This window comes from Uranotaenia lowii, chromosome 1, assembly GCF_029784155.1.
Source record: "Uranotaenia lowii strain MFRU-FL chromosome 1, ASM2978415v1, whole genome shotgun sequence".
In the NCBI taxonomy this organism is placed as follows: domain Eukaryota; kingdom Metazoa; phylum Arthropoda; class Insecta; order Diptera; family Culicidae; genus Uranotaenia; species Uranotaenia lowii.
The window spans coordinates 55,650,142-55,674,825 of record NC_073691.1 but is presented as its reverse complement, the minus strand read 5'-3'; the positions used below and the strand labels follow the sequence as shown (position 1 = coordinate 55,674,825).

Here is a 24,684-nt window from a genome sequence, read left to right as displayed (position 1 = left end):
ATTGAGATACATCAGGTTACGCTACTTGATCACAAAATCATTAACGGTAGGGCTTAAGTCATAAGTTTCCACACGGAAGCAGTTTAACTTAACCTCCAGGCGAACAACATCCCAATCGGGGGATCACTGAGGCGTGCTACAGTTTTTTTTTTGAGTCAGTATGTTATGAACCCATGTTGTTGATTTTTTGTTCTACTTGTTGATGAATCTTACCAGTTTTGCCAACACTAGCTATACAAGAATAGGTTGTGGTTTATGATCGTGGAAAATTAAAGATCGGTAAAGTGTGAATCAGCAATTAGTTCTTTGCGGCATGTGATTAATCTGCCGTTGAGCTAAAATCAGAAAACCAACGAACGCGACATAGGTAGCGGATTAAAGTAAACGGTAGCTTTTTTTTATCTCAGATCGGAATTTTAGAATTCAGATTTCGAATTCCGAATACAGAATGCGGTTTGAAGTTCTCTAATGAGAAGAGCCATTTCAGAAATGCATGTTAATAAATAAAATACGACTCTTGAATTAACCTATAAAAATTTAGATAAATTCAAACGTTTTTCCAGTACAATAAACAGGCCAAACACTCCGTTGATTCCAGACAAAATCTTCAAATTAGTTGCTTTAGTTAACAGAAAACAGACGTGTTTTCAATGGCAAGAAAAACGACAATTTTTAAAACTCAGTACATCAATATATTTTCCAAAAATTATTGAAATTCTAAAAGAAGGCCTAAAAGTTGATTCTACTGAAACTTAAAAAGCCATAGTAAAATAAAGTTAAGTTTCATCGAAAATTTTCACTTTTTTGTTTACATTTTCCGTAATAACAAAACATCAAAAATTCTTCAGGTATCTCGAATCGGACATTGTTTGATAATTCACTCAAACTGTTCAATTATTTCTCAAACTAGAAAATCAATGATTTTTGTAAAAAATGACAGATTTAAAAAAAAAACTAGAGATGTACCGAATAGTGGTATTCGGCGAACGGCCGAATACCGAATAATGAACTTTTCAACTATTCGGCCAAACGAATAATCGGCCGAATATTCGGTCGAATATTTGGTCGAACATTCTGTTGAGTTTTTATAGAAATGAAAAAGCTACAATTCAATTTTTCTTCTACTCCTTCCATTTAAACACTCCTTATGTTTTAATCGATTATTTTCAACCAGATGTATAATACATCAGTTATTTGTTTAATTAGAGGTCTTATTGATAATCAAAATTTCTCCAATGATTAAAAGGGCATCAGATGAGTTGTCACTTCTAAAACGTTTATCCCCAAAGAGATTGGGTTTCAGTGAAATCTGGGATAAAACATGCTTATTTTATATTGAATCAAATGAATGTAGAATTTTAGCTAGCTGTCTTCAAAATAGTTGCCAAAAAAACGACGATCTCTTTAAGAATACCATATTTTCTACCAAACGAATCCACACGGCCGGGTCTGGACGATGTTATGAAAAATTTTTAAAAATAGGATGATTCGTCAGAATCTAGGCATTCTCAAACATACAGGAAGAAAAAAGAAAATTAATTAATTAAAATTTTAAGTTTTCATCGATTCACAGCAGCAGTGTTAAAATCATATCTAGAGGTTAAAGAAAAATAGATGTTTATATTCAAATTTACTCAAACAAATCATTTTGGAACGCAAAATCAAAAATTGTCAAAGCAAAATTTGAATATTTATTTGATTTAGCAAATAATCTGAATAACCCTGGGTTAAATCCGGAAAATTTCAAATAATATCTGGTCATCCCGGTCAGATTTGACTTGTCTTGAATTTTTATTGGACAAGCCTGGATATATGAAAAAAAAAATCTGGAATAACCGACAATCAAAGTATAAAGCTACCTACAGTGAAATGTACATGGATACACCTTAGACCTTTTATTGAAACCATAAGTTTTTTACGATTTTGTAGCTTTTTTAAATAACTTTTGAATATTTTAGAAATTATCCAACATCAGTTGAAAAATTTGACAAGTTTGTTTGTGAAGAAAATTTGGAAAATAAGTATTCGGCCTATTCGGCCTATTCGGCCGAATACTTGGCTCAACTATTCGGTGAGCCGAATATTCGGCTTAACGGTTTTTTGGTGGTATTCGGCGCCGAATATTCGGCCAACCGAATATTCGGTACATCTCTAAAAAAAAACTAACAGAAACGTTACAATTAACAAAACTTTTAAAAATACCAAATTTACAAAATTGTGAAAATGGACAAAATCGATTAGATTAACAAAATTCTCAAAAATAACAAAATTGACAAAAATGATGAATTTGACAAAATTGACCAAACCGTCAAAAATGACAAAATTGAAATAATGGACAAATTTAACAAAAATGACAAAATAGGTCAATTTGAAAAAAAAAACTATAAAAAATTTTCCAAAAATAATGACTATATATATACAAAATTGACAAAAAAGAGTAAAAAGACAAAAAAGACAAAAAAGACAAGAAAGACAAAAAAGACAAAAAAGACAAAAAAGACAAAAAAGACAAAAAAGACAAAAAAGACAAAAAAGACAAAAAAGACAAAAAAGACAAAAAAGACAAAAAAGACAAAAAAGACAAAAAAGACAAAAAAGACAAAAAAGACAAAAAAGACAAAAAAGACAAAAAAGACAAAAAAGACAAAAAAGACAAAAAAGACAAAAAAGACAAAAAAGACAAAAAAGACAAAAAAGACAAAAAAGACAAAAAAGACAAAAAAGACAAAAAAGACAAAAAAGACAAAAAAGACAAAAAAGACAAAAAAGACAAAAAAGACAAAAAAGACAAAAAAGACAAAAAAGACAAAAAAGACAAAAAAGACAAAAAAGACAAAAAAGACAAAAAAGACAAAAAAGACAAAAAAGACAAAAAAGACAAAAAAGACAAAAAAGACAAAAAAGACAAAAAAGACAAAAAAGACAAAAAAGACAAAAAAGACAAAAAAGACAAAAAAGACAAAAAAGACAAAAAAGACAAAAAAGACAAAAAAGACAAAAAAGACAAAAAAGACAAAAAAGACAAAAAAGACAAAAAAGACAAAAAAGACAAAAAAGACAAAAAAGACAAAAAAGACAAAAAAGACAAAAAAGACAAAAAAGACAAAAAAGACAAAAAAGACAAAAAAGACAAAAAAGACAAAAAAGACAAAAAAGACAAAAAAGACAAAAAAGACAAAAAAGACAAAAAAGACAAAAAAGACAAAAAAGACAAAAAAGACAAAAAAGACAAAAAAGACAAAAAAGACAAAAAAGACAAAAAAGACAAAAAAGACAAAAAAGACAAAAAAGACAAAAAAGACAAAAAAGACAAAAAAGACAAAAAAGACAAAAAAGACAAAAAAGACAAAAAAGACAAAAAAGACAAAAAAGACAAAAAAGACAAAAAAGACAAAAAAGACAAAAAAGACAAAAAAGACAAAAAAGACAAAAAAGACAAAAAAGACAAAAAAGACAAAAAAGACAAAAAAGACAAAAAAGACAAAAAAGACAAAAAAGACAAAAAAGACAAAAAAGACAAAAAAGACAAAAAAGACAAAAAAGACAAAAAAGACAAAAAAGACAAAAAAGACAAAAAAGACAAAAAAGACAAAAAAGACAAAAAAGACAAAAAAGACAAAAAAGACAAAAAAGACAAAAAAGACAAAAAGGACAAAAAAGACAAAAAAGACAAAAAAGACAAAAAAGACAAAAAAGACAAAAATTACCAAAATAACAAAAATTGTAAAAATTACAAAAATTACCAAAAATACAAAAATTACCAAAATATCAAAAATAACAAAAATAACAAAAATTGTAAAAATTACAAAAATTACCAAAAATACAAAAATTACCAAAATATCAAAAATAACAAAAATAACAAAAATTGCAAAAAAAACAATATCAAAAATTACAAAAATTTCATATATTCCAAATATTTCAAAAAATACAAAAAAATTTTTTTTTTAAATATTACAAAAATGACAAAAAAGACTAAAATAATAACGAAAATTACAAAAATCACAAAAATGAAAAAAATTACCAAAATTACAAAAAAAAACAAAATTACAAAAATTTTAAAATTACAAAGATTATAACAATGACAAAAATGACAAAAATTCCAAAAATTACAAAAAATTCAAAAATAACAAAAATTACAAAATTACAAAAATTACAAAAATTACAAAAATTACAAAACAAACAAAAATTACAAAAATTACACATAATATATAAATCACAAAATTAACAATAATTAAAAAATTACAAAAATTACAATAATAATAACAACATGACAAAATTAACAAAAAAGACAAAAATTGCAAAAATGACAGAAATTACAAAAATTTCCAAATTTTAAAAAAAGTACAAAAATTACAAAAATTACCAAAATTACAAAATTTACAAAAATTACAAAAAATACAAAAATTACATAAATGACCAAAATTACAAAAATAAAACAATTTTCAAAAATTTTCAAAATTATAAAAATTACAAAATTTATAAAAATGTCAAAAAGACAAAAATTTCAAAAATTACAAAGTTGCAAAAATTACCAAAACTACAAAAATTACCAAATTAACAAAAATTAAAAAAAAACAAAAATTACAAAAATTTCATGAATTCCGAAAATTTCAAAAAATTACAAAAGATACAAAAAGCCACAAGAATTACAAAAATTATAAAAATAAAATACATGATTAACTCAACAAAATACACCAATTCGACCAAAATAACAAAATTAACAATTTCTTACAAATTTACTTTATCAATTATGCCAATTATGTCAAATATGTTCATTTCGTCAGTTTTACCAATTTGGTCAACTTTGAGAGATAAAAAAGGAAGTAACTAAGTAAGTAAGTAAGTAAGTAAGTAAGTAAGTAAGTAAGTAAGTAAATAAGTAAGTAAGTAAGTAAGTAAGTAAGTAAGTAAGTAAGTAAGTAAGTAAGTAAGTAAGTAAGTAAGAAAGACAAAAAAGACAAAAAAGACAAAAAAGACAAAAAAGACAAAAAAGACAAAAAAGACAAAAAAGACAAAAAAGACAAAAAAGACAAAAAGGACAAAAAAGACAAAAAAGACAAAAAAGACAAAAAAGACAAAAATTACAAAAATTACAAAAATTACCAAAATAACAAAAATTGTAAAAATTACAAAAATTACCAAAAATACAAAAATTACCAAAATATCAAAAAAAACAAAAATTGTAAAAATTACAAAAATTACCAAAAATACAAAAATTACCAAAATATCAAAAATAACAAAAATAACAAAAATTGCAAAAAAAAAACAATATCAAAAATTACAAAAATTTCATATATTCCAAATATTTCAAAAAATACAAAAAAATTTTTTTTTAAATATTACAAAAATGACAAAAAAGACTAAAATAATAACGAAAATTACAAAAATCACAAAAATGAAAAAAATTACCAAAATTACAAAAAAAAACAAAATTACAAAAATTTTAAAATTACAAAGATTATAACAATGACAAAAATGACAAAAATTCCAAAAATTACAAAAAATTCAAAAATAACAAAAATTACAAAATTACAAAAATTACAAAAATTACAAAACAAACAAAAATTACAAAAATTACACATAATATATAAATCACAAAATTAACAATAATTAAAAAATTACAAAAATTACAATAATAATAACAACATGACAAAATTAACAAAAAAGACAAAAATTGCAAAAATGACAGAAATTACAAAAATTTCCAAATTTTAAAAAAAGTACAAAAATTACAAAAATTACCAAAATTACAAAATTTACAAAAATTACAAAAAATACAAAAATTACATAAATGACCAAAATTACAAAAATAAAACAATTTTCAAAAATTTTCAAAATTATAAAAATTACAAAATTTATAAAAATGTCAAAAAGACAAAAATTTCAAAAATTACAAAGTTGCAAAAATTACCAAAACTACAAAAATTACCAAATTAACAAAAATTAAAAAAAAAACAAAAATTACAAAAATTTCATGAATTCCGAAAATTTCAAAAAATTACAAAAGATACAAAAAGCCACAAGAATTACAAAAATTATAAAAATAAAATACATGATTAACTCAACAAAATACACCAATTCGACCAAAATAACAAAATTAACAATTTCTTACAAATTTACTTTATCAATTATGCCAATTATGTCAAATATGTTCATTTCGTCAGTTTTACCAATTTGGTCAACTATGAGAGATAAAAAAGGAAGTAACTAAGTAAGTAAGTAAGTAAGTAAGTAAGTAAGTAAGTAAGTAAGTAAGTAAGTAAGTAAGTAAATAAGTAAGTAAGTAAGTAAGTAAGTAAGTAAGTAAGTAAGTAAGTAAGTAAGTAAGTAAGTAAGTAAGTAAGTTAACTAACTTATTAAAAATAAAAAAATAATTGTCTTGTTGTACGATAAGATCCAAGATTCAGGTTTATGAAATTTGGGATGCGAAATCAAATAATATTAGTGTTAGATTTCCTCGAAAAACTTTAAACATTTAATAAACATTAAATGTTGCAATTCTTATCAATATATATTTGACAATCAGAAAGTGAAATAAATAAAATAAAATTGATGGATTTTTTCGAATAACATGTCTCTTCGGGTTTTAACTCTACCATCTATAAATTTAGCAGAAAAAAAAATGACAGGAACAAATAGAAAACTAAGTCAAACAGATAATAGTTGATCTCACGCCTTGCAAAATAACAAGTGCAAGCCATAAGTCTAGCCCTAGAGATTAATCAATCTGTACCGACACTGTCGTTGCTCCGTTTTTTTCACGGTTTTCTGATTTTTATTTATGATATCCTCCAGAGTAGGTACACAACGAAACAATTAAACACCTTGAGTAAGATGCGCCTCTTTTCAAGGTAAATGTTGTGGAATCGACATAAAAGTATTTCAGATTGCCAAATGTGTTTCGTGTTTATGAAGGTACCTACTAATTGAACTTCAAAGGAATCTGGAAGGGTAAAAAAATTCAAAAAGTACACAAATTATAAAATCCAAAACCTTATAGGTAAACCGTGAATCTTTTTTTTCGAAACCATTTTACTGCCCACAGTTAATAACACCCAATGTTGATGTTTGTTTTCTTTGATTCCTCCTCAGATAAGAGAGCGTTTTTGGAAGGGTTTTATTTAGCTTTTTTTTGCTTTCCTACACCATTCCAACTCGACAGATACCTAAAATATCGCAATTCAGGGCGGGGAAGCCGAAGCTCTAGTTAGTGAACCGCGAAAGCACACGACGATTAGATAATGATTCGCGGCGCGTTTTTCTTCCCTATTTGTTCTCGGGCGGTCTGCTGAATCACTGCCAATGTCAATGAATGTGCTGGGCCCGAATGAACGGGTCATTGATTTTATGCGGAAGGATTGCAACAAACTCACGGTCGCTTAGCTGATACCGAAATCGAGTTCGTTGGATTGATTTTTGACAGTTTGGCACCTGATATGCCAGTTTGTTTTTCGATTTTTTTCGGTAGAACTTTGATCAAAATCTTACAACTATAGATACTACCGAAAAATTGCGATAAGACAACACATAACAGAAAAGGGAAGCCAGTACTCACTTAAGCTTGTGTGGCCCTTGGCCGAAACCCTTGGATTCCAACTTCCGGTAGAAGGTGCGAAGTTTGGCCTCAAAGTCCCGCCGGAAGGGAGGAGGGGCACGTTGGGGCGCTCGGGAGCTGCTGAGATTCGGGGAACCCTGGGGACTGCGAGCCTCCACCGGGATGTAGCTCATAATCTCGTTCTCGAATAAGCTGAAATAAATGAGAGAGGGAAGAAAAGGTATAAGATAAGATTGTGTGGCTACGACAAAATAATATTGGTGATTTTAACTCGACTCGATTAAAAAGTACTCGCACAATCGGATTAAAATGGTGTTGATCCGTTCGTGGATTAAGATAAACGTACTGCGAATTTATCTGATGGACATTTTAGTCCAAATGCAGCTAATGGATTTGCTATTTTTAGGAACAGATTGATTTTTTTTTTAAATTCAAAATCAATACCAGGTATATTTGAAAATAGTATATGAGCATTACACGGTATAGCACTAAGTTTTGAAAAGAAATTTCATACAGGATTAATCTTCATTATGAATTGATTTTGTCATTTGAATAACTATTTATTTGGACTAAAATCTTATGTTCCAGCTAATGGGAACCAATTATTTTCATATTTTTGGAATTCCTCATAGGAAAAGATACTAAATTGAGGGTTGGGAGTTGAAGGCTGCGATCTCAATGCTTCGATTGACGTGTAGGAATTTATTGAAAAGGGGGATTATTTAGACAATTAAAAGTGCATTTTCTGGAAAAAGTTAAAGCCAAATCCAACTCATGAAAGTTTTAATAATTAAATCTAAAATTGTCAGTTCTGAAAAATATAATTTCATTGGTCTGTCACTTTATGAATTTTAAGTTATTGTTGGTCATCAATGTGTTTAATTCTATTATCCAATTATGAGAAAACAAAAACCGTTTAGTACGGCGAATTCATACGAATGATTTCTAAGAATTTTTACATTGACAACTCTTCACAAAAATTCATGGAATGGTTGTGTCAGAGAATAGAAAAATAAAAATGTTACTCAAATAACACATTTTTAATAGTATTGTAAAATGGGTGATTTCGGTTCCGAGATGATGTGTTTTTTTGATAACTTAAAATACTATTAGTGGAACTTTCAACATCTAAAACAACTTACCAAAAAGCAGTGTGAAACTAATCAGCGGAAAAAGCACATTGAAACATGCAGAGGAAGCCTTCAGCATGGTTTCAGCGGAAGTCTATTCAGATATTTCTAAGTACAAAAAAAAACTTGAATAAACCATTCTACGGGGAGATAATCCATATTGAAAAGTGGGATAATCTTGAAAAGAGGTCTTTTAAATATGTTTACAACCTTCATACATTGAATTTTCATTAGATATCACATGGAAAAGATGAAAAATACACTGTTATCTTTTGAAGGTAAAAAAAAAGAATAAATGTATTCAAGCTTCCTAAAAATGACACAAAATTTGACCAATGTTTGGACTGGCCCGGTTGCCCGGATTTCATTGAAAAAAGCCCGTATTTAGCAAAATAAACAAAAAAAAAAATTGTGTGTAAATTTTTTTTTATGCATCCAAAGCGAAATTTGTTAAGCAAGTTTATCAAAAATAATCATGAAAGGTTTTTAAAAGCTCAAATAACGTTTTAAAAACTGCTGTAAATTTGTGATGAAAATAAAAAAAAGCATTTTTTTTAATATGAGTTGAATAATTTCTCTGTTTTGATCAAATTTGCCCTGATTTTGCCAGGTTTTTAGATAAAATAGCCTGGATTTGTTTGTCCCGAGTACGTGCTGGAAAAATTCTGGCAATCTTAGTTTAAAATAAGGTTGCCAGATTCTTTTTCCGGACGTATCCGGATCGATCAAATATCGGCAATATTGTGGTAAAATTCGGACATTTGATTTCAAAATGTTTAACCCAACATCTGGAAGATATCTGAGCAAATTGGGTCAAAACCACTGAATTATTCAATAAAAATAAAGAAGAAAACACTTCAAATATTGAATGTTGAACCGTGTTCATAACTTTGAAAACACAAGTCAGGATAAAACTTGCCATGCTATAAAAATTCCATATTGAACATAAAAATGAAAAATTGCAAAAACTCAATTAAAATTGTTGGTTACATTTTAGTCAAATAGAGTGAATAAATTCGGACAAAATCCGGGCTTTTTCTAACGAAATCCGGGCAACTGGGCCGGATCGGAATTTAATCAAATTTTGTGTCACATATCCGGGCAATCTGGCAACCTTAGATTAAAATGTTTTTGTGATAGGACGAATAAGCATTCAAGGGAAATTATTTTAGCAAACCTCATAACTATGAGTTTTGTTACTAATAGAAAAGCAGCGGCTAGACCAGCCAAGGCAAGGTACTCTAAGAGTACGGAACCTCAGGGCCGGCTGGCTACTGGGTAACCAAGGACTTTTCGGGTAAAATACAACAAATCGGGAAATTTCATGTTGATTGTGGTTTTATTTGATGTTTTTATGTGGCGTGTTGTCTGGGTGTATAAAACAATGTTCTGTGTCTTGTGTGGCGTGTATTTGACTCACTAACCGTGGTTGTGCTGCAGTTGCTGTTGCGTCGCGACGTCGTTGTCCCGGAAACTCCGTTCCGGAATCTGGAGGGCCGTCGATGTAATGGCGTATCGACGGGGTGCCGAAACCGTCGGCGCCAGCGGGCGTTGCTGGACTCGGTCGTTGCAGGCGTCTTCCTTCATAGGCTTTTAATCGGTCTGCCCACGAGAGTGCCCCGTATCCGGACAGACCGAGAAGGGAAGTTCTCCTTGGTAATTAGGGGTCCTCAGACCCCGAGAACGTTGTTGCTGGTCCTTTACGTTGAGGCGCGAGACCACAAGGGATCTGCGGGCCGAACCGTGAAGAGGTCAAACCGGTATTCGGGTGAATTCCGTGGACGTTCACAAACACTATACAGAAACTTGACTACACTCACGGACGCCTGGTACAGAAGAGAGCGATTTTTACGGAAGCAAGCTTCCTTTTCGCCTTCCATTTTCTCTTTCTCTTTCCTCCTTTTCCTCCTCTGTTAATTGACAGCAGCTTGCAGCATATGTAGCCTACTGTGGTGCTATCTTGGTGTCAGACTGAACAAGGAACATGAATTTTCTAGAGCTAAACATTCAAAACTACAAAAGAAGACAAAAATCAAACGATTTGTAACCAACCGGTTACAGTTTTTCAACAATATGAAAACGATAAACTTTGTTAATAATCCCATTCAAAACTTCAAAAAGACTAACAAAACTTACAAAGCTTACATGGCCAAACATGGTCAATTTTTTTAAATGATGAATAAAAAGTTTTACATTTCATGTGAACCCGAGCATGGCCGAGTAAAATCAGCTAGTTTAAAAAAATCCTCGAATTTATTTGAAATTATTTCTTTTTAGAATTCGAATCTAATAGCAATTTGTAGCTTTGGAGGTAGTAAAAAGTCGCTTCGTTGGACTTGAAAATCCGTGCGAACTACTCAACGTATAAAATTAATTCAAAAGCTTGGCAAAAAAGCGAAACATCACCAAAATGCCAATAAACTCTGAGTTTAGGACTTGATATTGGAATTAAAGAACCGATTTGAAGATATTTGAATGCATCCTATGCTTCCCATCGGAACACAATTTTCCGATAACGTGAGCTTATTGCCAGGATAATTACAAATCTAGCTGTGCGGTGCACGAGTTAACAGCAGATATATACTGCATAGATTGCATTGCTGGGAGTCCGCTTTAAAAATAAGAAAATGGCTCGCTGAGAGTCTGCCGAAATTTATAATAAAGTGTGCTGGGAGTCCGCTTGAAAAGGAAGAAAGAAATGTCTAACACAGCCGTAGGATAAGTTTGCTACAAAAAAGAGGAATGGAGAGCGAGAGTACGTCGATAAAAAAAAAGTGTACAAGAATGATAACAAAAACAAAAAGGAAGTCCACTGAGAGTTTCTTTTGAAGCAAATAAAGATCGAGATTGAAAATTTGAAAAATGACAAGACGGGAAGGTGCTGATACTTTGCTTGTTTACACAGAAACAGAGCCCCTGTTTACACAGAACGATTGAGAGTTTGTCTGGAATATAAAAAAATAGAACTGTGAAAATAGACTAAAAGTGCAATCATATGAAAATACCTTTCGTTTACAAAACTAGAAAGCACTTTGGAGTAATGGAAAATGCGAGCTTAGGTATAATTATGAAAGCAAAAAGAGCGTTTATGTTGGCAGTACAAAAAAACCATGTTCAAAGTTATCTAAGCTAGGAAAACAGAACAACTCAAAGTTTTATGATAAATAGCAAAAACAAGAGAATGTACCTATTTCAGCTCTATGCAATGAAGGAATGAGACAGTGATACTCCTTATAAAAAGTTCCTGCAACTCTTAAATTAAATATCGAAAGCATAAAATAACTGGAATTTCGGAAAAAGGAAGAGAGAGAAGAAAATTGTACACTGGGAAAAAACGTACCAGTGCACAGTGGTCCAGAACACACATTTATCGTGACAAAATTAATTACGCAAAATGTATACGTTTTAGACATATGATGTCTTCTGCAAAGTTGTTCACAATTATGAGGGCCGTATTTTGGAAGAATAGTTTATTAGGGCGTGTCATCCTCCTGGGAATTCGTAATGCTAATTTCTTTCAGGAGCTAGATAGAGCAAAAATATGTTCTACAATGTTGTAGATTTGAACATTTTAACAAACTTTGCTGAACACATAAACGTCGTACGATGAGACGTTGTCATTTTATAATTTTTTTAAGATTTACATATTAGAACGTGTCGAAAAAAACAGTTTTTTGACCATAACTTTTTCTAGTGAAGTTGTACAGTTTTAGTGTATTCTAAACAATTGATCAGCATAACAATGCGCACGATTTTCTTTAAGACCATAGGGAGCTATTGTTTCATTTTCCAAAGTTAGGAGCACAAATGTGTTCAAATTTGACCATTTTTGAGGTGCAAAATCTCTGATTTGTGCAAACCTAAAAATCTTAAATTTATTGCAAAATGTAGCTTAAGATATGAATATTCAATGCTGAAAAAATTGGAGATAGGTTTTTTGTTAAATTTGAGATTTATAATTTTGAAAATCGTAATTTCTCATAATTTTTTAAAGAAATTTTATCCAATTTTTATCCTTTTTTATTAGAAACTCAACTAGTACCAATACACAAGCCAACCATTACTCGTGATATTGTTTGGAATTGTTCAGCTTCTTGTTTTACAATTATCTTGAACATTTTATTTTTTATAAAAATATTTGGAACAAAATTAATGGAATTCAATTGCTCTAAGAAAATTCAACTGTAGGTGATAGAGGATATGCGGCATGATGGTCACAGCGATTTTATCTCTGTTTCAATTTTTCCCACTTTGCTTAGTGTGAGCGCACTATTTTCTTTTGAAGCTATTATATTGGTCGACACAATGTTGTTGATGATGGATAATCATTGTTCCAAATTGTACAAATTCCGTTCAGTACACGTAGTGGCACCAAAGAACAAGCAAATATATAAGAATCATTATACTCTACAACGTCTCCATCCGCGTTGCTATCCAAAGTTACTTGCTTGTACCTCGAGTGGTTCGAGCTTCCATCGCAACGCCACTTAAAGATGACCGTTGATTCTGATAATTTGTCTAAATCCGTTGACCTTTCTAGAAAGATCATGAGTCTCTTTATAGTAAGATCGACTAAATTTTGCAAAGGAATCGAGACTGATGATGGGGTTATTTCAATGCCTGTTGGGAAAAGTCAGGGTTTTCAAGTATTTTAACCAGGAAACAAGGAACAAATCGATAAGAGTTTCAGAGAACATCATGCACGCAAATTCAGTAGGGTTGCAAACATCGAAGATGTCTGTACCAACACATGAAAAGGATGTATCTCCATATATGGCGAATCGAGAAAAACGCATTGGAAAAAATACAACCTATTTTGAATCGCTAATTAAAAATAACTTGAAATTTTTGCATTTTATGAAAGACAAACGATTTTTAGATGCATTTCCTATATGTTAGAATAGAGGAATATCAATTTTCATGAAAAAAACAACGCGCTATCGTAGACAGAACCTAGCTCACGTAATATTTTGTCTAACCTGTTTAAACACCCCCCCCCCCCTCACACCCCGGAGTAAAGGGTGTATATCAATGTGATGGCGGTTCTGGTTTTAGAATATTTATAGATCGTTTACTCAAATTGAGTTTTTAATGCAACGAAATATTTCTCAAAAGGGTTTTACCGTTAAGTAGTGCAAATGTTGGCCTATCAAGAAGTACTGAGAATGGTTTTGGTTTACTTTTGGAGATAGATCCTTTTCACGTGTTGGTACAGATGTCTTCAAAAGGTTGCTGATTATTTTCTGATCAGCTTATTTCATTGATCAATCGCGTTCCAAGAGTCAAAGAAATTCCTCCACTGCCTGAAGCTGCGGAAAATTTGTTGAAGAAAGTTGAATTTTCTAAAAGCAATTGAATTCCATTAACTTTGTTCCAAATATTTTTATAAATAATTAAATGTTTAAGATAATTGTTGAATAAGAAGCTGAATAATTCTAAACAATATCACGAGTAATGTTGGCTTGTGTATTGGTACTGGTTGTGTTTCTGATAAAAAAAGGATAAAAATTGGATAAATTTCTTTAAAAAATTATGAGAAATTACGATTTTCAAATTATAAATCTCGAATTTAACGAAAAACCTATCTCCAATTTTTTCAGCATTGAATATTCATATCTTAAGCTACATTTTGCAATAAATTTAAGATTTTTAGGTTTGCACAAATCAGAGATTTTGCACCTCAAAAATGGATTGAAGATTGAACACATTTGTGCTCCTAACTTTGGAAAATGAAACAATAGCTCCCTATGGTCTTAAAGAAAATCGTGCGCATTGTTATGCTGATCAATTGTTTAGAATACACTAAAACTGTACAACTTCACTAGAAAAAGTTATGGTCAAAAAACTGTGTTTTTCGACACGTTCTAATATGTAAATCTTAAAAAAATTATAAAATGACAACGTCTCATCGTACGACTTTTATGTGTTCAGCAAAGTTTGTTAAAATGTTCAAATCTACAACATTGTAGAACATATTTTTGCTCTATCTAGCTCTTGAAAGAAATTAGCATTACGAATTCCCAGGAGGATGACACGCCCTAATAAATTATTCTTTCAAAATACGGCCCTCATAATTGTGAACAACTTTGCAGAAGACATCATATGTCTAAAACGTATACATTTTGCGTAATTAATTTTGTCGCGATAAATGTTTATTCTGGACCACTGTGCAGTGTATGGAACATCAGTACTTGCATTGGAAAAAGACAAAAATTTGGAAAGAAAATCATGTTGAGGAAATGTGTACGAGGAATAGAAGTTTCTGAATAATTTTAATATGTTTGTTTAAGGATTAATGATTTCCATTTATTTTTTGAAAATAAATTTAAAAAAAAAACTGCAATGAGAATATCATGAGTTGTTTATCTGCATGTGACAAAGAAATCGTGGATATGGTTGATAATCCCAGGCCAAGAACTTAACTACGCGGTCAGTTCCAAATAAGAACAGCTTATTTCTAAACTATTATGAAATTTCTCAAAAGATAAAGGCATCAAATGCTGAGCTAAATAATTTTAGAACTTCGGAAATGAAATTTCCAGTAAATTCACTGTCGCAGATCAGTTTCAGAATAAACTTGAGAAAACCACCAAAACAATTCAAAAGAAATAAATCTCTTGAAAAGAGTAATAGGAGCTGGCCTAAGACAATTTTAAAGGAAGTCTTTCTGATTAGTAAGGTAGTCTACTTTTCGATGAGATAATAACATTGTAGTGAATAAGGTAATCAAATGTTTGTAATAATTTGGAGAGAAATAAATCAAAATCGTTTGTAAAGAAACAAAAATCTATCCATCAAATAACATCTGGAAATTTATATAAGGCAAAGATTGCTCTCGACCGTACCGTTACGAAGGAAATCAACAAAATTAGTAAAACCTGATATTGAACAATATCTGAACTTTGAGAGTTAGAGGTTCATGAAGAGATTCAAACCGGCTGAGTGAAAATATAGCATGAAGTTGAGGCATGTAGAGCACGCACCAGATTGGTAAACCATATAAATCACAGAGTTTATTAAAAAATCAGATATCGGCCAACCAGCCAATATTCACGGACTTCGTTCGTATAAGGTTAGATCACAAACTGTATCTTCCAGTAATAGTTAAATGATCATTTCTAGCGGAGGTGCATCAAGAATGAAAATAGTATTGAAAATTGGATTGTTTAAGGACGATACAACGGATAGCCACTATTAAGGTAATCGGAACTGAATGATATTTAAGATTCAGTGTACGGTATTTGATTATGCGGGGTGTGTTGAAGTTGTTCAGCCTTTTTGATGCATGTTCGAAAAAAATGTTGTGCTTTTACTATGTTCCATTGTATTCTGGTCTACATATTTCTCTAATAACAGATCCAAAATAGAAGAGATGTGAGGATTCCTAAGTTTTTGAGCCTTGGTTACTAAGTATAGAAGCAAAGCTTAAGGAAATACATTAGCGCTGAAAGTTTTTAATCATTCTTCAAAGCAAACGATGAATTTTGTTAATTGACGACGCTGATTCTAACGAAATTAATGGTAAGGATCATCAAGGTTGTACGTTAGACTGCATTGTTTGGATTATGTTCTCGACAGAATATGAATTTTCAAAGATGTTACGCTTCAGAACTTTTAACTGAATTCGCGGTCTTCATTTCAAAACTTCTCGATGAAGCGAAGGGTAAATATTTCGATACTAACAACTGCAGAACAAAGCCATTCTGTCATAGGATTGTTGTTTGTTTTTCTAGGATTTGAACACTCTCGTGTTATTCATCCCTTCAAGTCATGGGATGATGAGAGAAAATTCGAAAAAAGGAACAGTGTGATTTGAAACCTATATCAGAAAATATATTACTGCGTAACAAGCCCAATGACCGAAAAGGATATTCTTAAGGAATAAAACTGATGAATAAGTTTATTTAAAATATAAAATAAGTTCTTTAATTTTTTTATACAATCGAAAAAAGGATGGTGGTTTTACATTGGAATCGCACATTCTATTAAATATATTGGTAAATCTGAGCGACAAACCTTATTATGGGTTTTACGATGAGACCCGCTGAGCAGTAAAGAAATTGAACTAGCAACACGGGAAGAGGCGTCTGAAAGTGATTGGAAGGACTGGATGAACTTGTGACAGAATTAAGGAACATTGGCAGGAAGTCCCTACAGTCGTGCTTAACCTTCCCGTGCCGTTCGGGTCAATATGACCCGAAGCATACCATATCATTAGCATCTCAAAAAAGATATTTTTTTTTTTGGACTTTTTTCATTTTCATCCATTCCATTTTTATTTTACTTAAACATATTGACTTCGTTTCAAAATGCTGAGAAATTAGAATAAATTATCTGCAAAATGAATCTAATATAATAAAAAAAAAGACATTTAACTTTTAGAAAACAGTCTATTTTTCTTATATGAATTGGTCTTATCAAGTAAATAACAGTTAACCGCCTTGAGTTATTGTGTCAGCAGAAGTTGTTCGCAATTTTTTTTTCTTGAGAGAAAGGGAGATGTGCGGTGCACGAGTTAACAGCAGACATATACTACATAGATCGCATTAACCGTGTGTGGCGGGTACGAATACATTCTGACGTTAGCTACTTGTCTCTCTCGTCAGCGTCACCTCCTCCTTTCATGTGTCACCAGTTGAGCGAGTTAGTCGTGTGTACGTGGTGTATTGTGGTTTTGTGATTCGGGTTGATTTCTGGTATTTAATAAGCTATTGCACAGTAGCACTGCGAACTCTGCTGTTATATCCAAGTTAAGAAAAAAAATGGGCTCCATAAAACAAATTTGGATAAAGTGAAGTATTCTGCATTTAATAAACATGGCTGGTTGACAAAGCGTTGCCAGTGAATCGGGAGAACAGAAAATTCCGGTAAAAGGTTTGACATGTGATTCTTTCACTAGGAAACCGAAACAAACTGGGAATTTCAGCACAACACCAAGAAAAATGTAATTTTTTTTGACAAATTTCCTACAAATTTATAAAATATTTGTACTAAGAATGTAATAAATTTTTGGATTCAACTAAATGTGATAATAACAAAGCTCGTTCAAAAGCATAAAAATATTTTCCATCAGAATTTTTTAAACTTTACAGAACGTTTCACAGAACTTTGAATAAAATGATGTGATCTCAGGCTAAATTTTCCATAAAATCTACTTGTGAACATATCCACGTATTTGGATACAATAATTCTTACTCAAAGACTCTAAATATGATAATCATTCAGTTACTTAAAAACCAGAAAATAGTTTGGTTTCAATAAAATTCAAGAATAAAACCGTTTTTACTATTCAGTTTATTCCGACTGCGATAGCAATCATAAAAGTTTTTCTTTGCTCCGTCTTTTTGGTCATACGACAGTCTTATTTTTTTATACGTTTCATGAAAAAATATTTTTGTGCAGTGAGCTAAAGAGCCGCAGCTTTACATTCAAAGAGCCGCAGTTACCGCAAATTACCTATTTTTTCGATTTTTTTTTCTGTAACTTAGTTGATTTTCAATTATCGTGATTCTTTTTTTTTAACTTATTGAACAAAACTGTATGGTTTGCAAGGTTCTTCGTAGAAAAAAAAACTGTTATTTGTCAATTAACTTCACTTCTATCCAATGCTATCCGTTTTTATTTTTATATCAATTACCATAAATAACTGATATTTCGAGCGTGAAAGCCGGCATATTACGGAATAGAGCTAACTAACCATAAAAAAGTATCTCGTCGTCTCGTAATTGTCTCAGAGTCAAGCGACACTTCCTCACACACTTCCGCTGCTGGACAACGACACTCACGGTTGTATGCCATACGCACTCAAATGCATCCATCCAGCTCCATCATCGGGAGGAAACCGGTTCCGGTCTTTTCTTTCGAGCCGGTCACTCGCCCGTTGCTTACTAACTCGCCACACCACACTTGGTCCAAACGTGTCGCCGTTTAAGTGTGTTGTTTGAGAACGGGCGCCCAAGTCCAGTCATAAAGAAGTGTCATTATAACTAGTTCTTCGCACCTGCTACTTGCCATATACCTAAGTCGTTAAAGCAATGCGGCACACACCCGGCACAGCCCTCATGTTTTTGTGTTATTTTTTTTCGCACAGCCATTTATTCCTTGGACAAACATCAACATCAAAACATTCCCAGCCCTCGCGAGTCGACCGTTTGTACCGCGTTAAGTCTATCCAGTAGCAGTAGCAGAAGGTGGCGAAGAACGTTTTCTGGACAACCATCGACCTATAAGCTAGGAGGGAGTTGCAGCGCTTAATCATACATAGGACTCATATGAGTAAATAGTTGACCCTTTTCACCTGGAGGTGAATCGAGGAGGGGGTGAATGGAGCGAAAAAAAACTATTCTACCATTCGCCGGACAGGCTGATAATGATCATCATCGGATCTAGGTATTTGCATTCGAAGGGGGCCGCGGCCACTTTATTCACCCACCTTAACCCCACTTGATGGCGCGATGCGTGACTGCTGCAACCTAACCTAGAGCGGTTGTTGTTGGTTCCGCGTATACCAGCAGCAGAACGAAGGAAGACGTTTGAATGGTTCCGTTGTTGTTAATTTTTTCTTCTGTTGATAGCAAAGAACAGCTGCTGTCTGGAATTACTAAGTGACCGGACAGTTGGATTCGGTTCTAGGTGCGGATACGGTTGAAAATGTTTTTAGTAAACAGGCAGTTTACTTTAGGACTGATCACAAATATTATTAGCCTTGAGTATCACCAAAAATTACACCTTGTGTTATTACATTGGAAATTGAAACTAGATGATAACACAAATAAAACAAAAATATGGTTCGAAGATTTTGAAACGACTATAATTGCTACAAAAAATATTGTTAAAACTGACAGTCATTTAGGACTGACCGCAAAAATTATGAGTCTTGAGTACGCACCACAAATTACAACCTGCCTTATTATATTGGAAATTGAAACAAGATGATAACACAAATGAAACAAAAACATGCTACGATATTGAATCGACTATAATCGCTACAAAAAAAAAATGTTAAAACTGAAAGATTAAAAAAAATCTCTTGTATAAAATTATCATTTATCAGTGCAAGTCCCCTCCAAAATGCCTGAACCAATGGTCAAGAGATTATTTTAGAGAATTCTGTAGGCATGAGAATAGGTTTTTATCTACTAGTTTAGCATAAAGTTAAACCAATCGCCCACAGTAATTCAATTAGTAATTATGTGAATCAAATAAAAGTCATGGCTTCCAATTTCGCATCCACGTGTTTTTCACCCAGTCGCGCCAGGGCTTGCAATTAAATTGCAAATTTCTAACAACAAATGTACTCTTCACGTGAAACACCGGTAGGATCTGAATTTGGATGCTAAAGCGTAGTTTGTTTAGAAATTGGACACTTTCTTATGCTTAGAGCTCGTTTACAAGTAATCGGACATACAAAATTTTGACAGGATTTTGCTGCCTGTGAAAAGTACTATCAGACCTATTTTTGTGAAAATTTTAAATTTACGTGTTTTCCAGATATTTACGATGTAAGTGAAAAAGGAAAAAAAAAATACACAGTTTCCTTCAAAATCCGTCATTATCATATTGATAGCTGACAAAACCGTTGATTATTCAAAGAATTACTGTGTGTGAGTGGTGGAAAAGTATGCAAACACTGTCAAAAATGTCCACAACGTTCAAATCAAGCATTGGAGTGAAGCACATGATCGACAACTACGGTTAAGGGTCACCAGGGAAGTCAACTCTCATACCTGCATTTTAAACGAGCGAAAAACTAAGTGCAAATCGCTGAAATGTCCAAAAATTTTCTGTCCGATAAGATGAAAGTGTTACATAGTTATTAATAATTCAAACTTACCTCAAACATAAATTTTTTGCTAGTTCCAGAGCTCGTAAGCTGTATAGCTGGTATCGAGGCTATGCGACAGATGATTTCTGACGAACGACAAAACTAACGAAAATCCCTATTTTAAACAAATTCCAGCATTTGAATCCTTTACCATGTTTGCTCGTGGCAAGGTCCCTAGTATGTATTTGCTGGTTGTTTTGTATAAAATATAATGATTTGCCAAAATTCTTCTCATGTGGAAAAAAAACAACAATTTTCGAAACGAAAACTTTGGTTTTCGCTGTTTTTTAAAGCCTAAAAAGAGTAATCTTGTATGTACTCTTCGCAAACTACGATCTTTATTAACCGATTATACTTTAAGTTCAATCTCATGATGGTTTAACTTCGTTATTGTAAGATTTTGACAGCAGAAATTCCACTAAAAACCTTTTAAAGTGGCTGAAAAATAATCAAGTTTTATTAATTTCGAAACAGCTGTATAATCTAAATTGATCTCAGTTTCTTTTAAAAGAGAATTATTAGACCAAAGAAAAAACAGGAATAAAAGGAAAACGAAGTTGCCACCTAAAATACAGATTATATGAAGTATAAGTTAGAAAAACTGATCAATATCATGACTGAAAAAAAGTGTGCGCCGGCCGATGAGAGGTTCCAAGAATTAACTTGAAATTTTTCTTACAGAAAAAGAAAAAAAAATCAAATTTTTTCATCAACTATCATAAGATTATCTTCATTTCTCTCATAGAAAGTATTTAGATCAAACGAATGGTTTTTAAGATACACGCATTCGTAACTGACCCATTTCTAAAAGAACTAAGCTTTATTACTAAACTTTCTCAAGGGGTATAGAAAAAATTTGACCTGCCAGTTAGATTAATATCCAAGGGTAGTTAGTTTTTTGTTTTAGAATCTAAACAACTTCACAGATTTTGTTTGAAATATTATGTTTTTTTTTTGGAGTTTTCGACTGATTTTTATGAAATTCGCCATACAAATAAGTTTTGACGAAACCATTTATTAGGTTTGATAACTCAGAACGAGGAATTTCTTAACAAAATCAATTTTAAATACGACAAAACCACAGTAATTTATGGAAATGATCATCAAATTTCATACACAAGCATGTTTTGACATAAAATAATAAATTATTGAACTCATTTTGAAGCTTTTCTATGTTTGCATCCTGCATGGGAATGAAGTTGAAGATTTTCTAATTTGAATATGAAATAAAAGAATGAATGAAAAATCCGGGATGGAGGTCAAAATGTACATTGGACCCCCACATATTTATATATCGTCGGATAGATGTAGGTATTCTGGGCAACCTAAAAAATTGAAGAAGCACTCAAATACTGCAAAGCTGGCTGAAATTATAAGCAATCTAAAAATAAAATTGTTTTTTGTAACTTTTTTTTTATTCGGAACCAACTATAGACAACCTGGAAGAACAAATTGAATTTTTTTCAAACATTTATGAATTAGAATAAATCTAGAGTTTCTTTTGATTAGGTCGTATGAACTAATATAAACAAAACTGAGTTAATTGATGGAAACGATTGATAACATGTATTCTACGTTAGGAAAACATTTGGTTTCATTTGATCAATGAATTTAAGACGTATCATGATTTTCTCATTTTCGAATGTAATTTGGTTTTAACGATTATTTGCATTGTACTAAATCGCCGTGCATGCAAAAAGTCGCAACACAACAGTTCGACAATGTGGTTGAAGCGACCTTTTTGCATTTTTCCTTAAAGTGCTTCAGAAAGTTTACGAAATCTATTGAAGATCGTGATGAATGGTAGTTTTTAGCTGCCTTGATGCCATTGAGGGCCTGTAGGTAAGTTCAATTTATGTTAATTTATGCTACGCAAAATTGTAAAATATCATTCTCATTTTTAAGAGGCAGCCACAATAACTAGCAGCAATTTGGAAACGTTTTCGCACTCCTTGCACGGTCATCGGAATACAAGAAAACCAACAATGTTTAGTCGACTACATACGTTCCTGATGGACAGTCCCTCGCGGCACCGATTCCAGTCATCACTGTACAAGTACTTTGAGGTAACACTTTTGATTACTATTAAGTTAAGTATCAGTTTTCAAGTAACTTAGATCGAAATTCGAAAGATTGAGAAGAATCCATTCTAGTTTAAGGGGGGGGGGGGGGGGGGGGGTAGGGTCTAACACTTTCAAAAAATCGATTTTTTTATTTTTTTCAAGACACATTTTTTCAAGACACATTTCAGAAATGTTGTGTCAAATTTTCAAGTCAATTGAAGCAAAACTGTAGAAATTATAGGTTTTTATCTCCTCCTATCTAATACTGCAAGAAAGCAAGAGCAGAAACTTCAAACGCGTTTTTCTGGAAAGCACATTTTTAAAGTCCGTGGACATCGTCATTTGAAAACTACTTATCCGATTCTTTTCAAATTTGGAACATATTTTCTACATATAAAATACCAGACCCCAACGTGTTTCTTTTTTCTTTTTTTTACTTTGGGGAGATTTTAGAGGTGAAAAATGGCGGATTTTTAAGTGAAAAATCGTAGTTTTTTACTTCAAACAGCCACAAAAAAAATCATAAAAATATTTTTAAGATAAATAAAAACGTTGGGGTCCAGAAAAACATTTATTAAAAATATTCTGCTCTGATTTTTTGACATCAGATGATTCTGTGCTGAGATACAGTGTCCACCGCAAATCCTGTTTTCTAAAAGGCATCCTCGAAAATGCTCCGTCACCGGCTCATTTTTCAATATTTTTCTTAGAAAAAATTACTAAATGTTCTTTTAACAATGCTTTGTATAATGCAAAAAAATTGAATACATTTGTTTGAACGATAGCTCTAGAAAAAAATCGTGAAAATGGTGTTTTTTTTATACCCGTTAGACCCTACCCCCCCCCCCTTAACCCTCATCCGCATTAGAGTGTCATTTTGACACTATTGCAAGTTTGAAGGCTTGTAACTTTTTTCAGAAGCTTAAAAATACAAAAATTTCTTCGGGGACCCTAAATGAATTCAAAAGTTCTTTAATATTGTATTTTTACTTTTTTTAATGGACGAACCCTGGAAGCCTGGACAAAAAACTCCCTTTTCCGACTTAGAGTTGCAATTTGACACTCCAAATGTAAAATCTATCTAAGTCGTTTGAATTATTACGAACTTCATATTAAACTTATACCAATAGAAACCTTGTAATGTCAGTAAAATATGTTTAGAACATTGTATATAGCTAAAGCTTCTAGTTTACTTGTTATTCAGCATGAAAAAAAAAATCCGAAAAAACATGCCTCAGGAAAACTGATGTAGTTCATATATTACACGTCCAAAAAAATATTTGTCTTATGCATATGAAAGCTGAAGTTAATGTCTACATCAGAAGCCAAGAAATATTTTTTAGAATTAAACATGGTAGGAGAAAACTGTACAAGACACACCAGCGGGGTAAGATGGTCCATGCCATTATTTCTCAAAAAATACGCTTATCGATGACTTCGAATTATGATTTTTTTCATTTTTATTGCGGCAAATAAGCTTTACCTTCATTTCTTAGGTAAAAATTTATTAAAAACTGCATTTATTTTAAAATAGACCTTTCTTGTGTAATTTTTCCAAGGAATCAAATGAAGGCTTTTTTCGTTTTTTTTGTAGCGGCCCACCACACTCCCCCACACCAAAAGGCTCAATTGAGCCCCCTGGTAATGGACGCTACTGTTCTCAGCATGTCTGGCAGCAAAATGATAATAAAAGTAAACGCGAGCAAATTTTAGTCATGCTGAGAACACAAATATTTGGGAAATGTATTATTTAACGAAATTGACTACAATATGAATCTCATCTAATATATAAAGATGAGTTGGGCTATACCTATATGTTTGTATATATATATATGCACCTTATACAAATCCACACCGCTTAACCGATCAGCTTTAAATTTGGTACAGTGATGTAAACGGACATGAGAAAGGTCGAGGTTTTAGTTTTGGGCCCCTCCCGCCTAAGAAAAGGGACCCTCCCATACAAATTATGTTTTTATTCCCACGAATCAAAAGTCATGGCATCCATTTGTCAACCGATTTTCGTTTCCTTTGGCGGGATTGTTTTCACCATCACCATGGGCCAGCCATTAGAAACGACCATTCAGAGTCGTGTACTGGAAAGCACATCAA

General features: G+C 31.8%; 1 protein-coding gene across 3 annotated transcripts in view; it reads right to left on the bottom strand.

Annotated features, from left to right (window-relative positions):
• LOC129754342 (E3 ubiquitin-protein ligase HECW2) overlaps positions 1–24,684 on the bottom strand; it is a 165,848-nt gene that overhangs the window by 24,096 nt on the left and 117,068 nt on the right. For all 3 annotated transcript variants that reach the window (XM_055750337.1, XM_055750356.1, XM_055750348.1), the window contains one exon: positions 7,556–7,747. In XM_055750337.1, the coding sequence (XP_055606312.1) occupies positions 7,556–7,747 (192 nt within the window). The remainder of the gene's footprint in view (positions 1–7,555; positions 7,748–24,684) is intronic.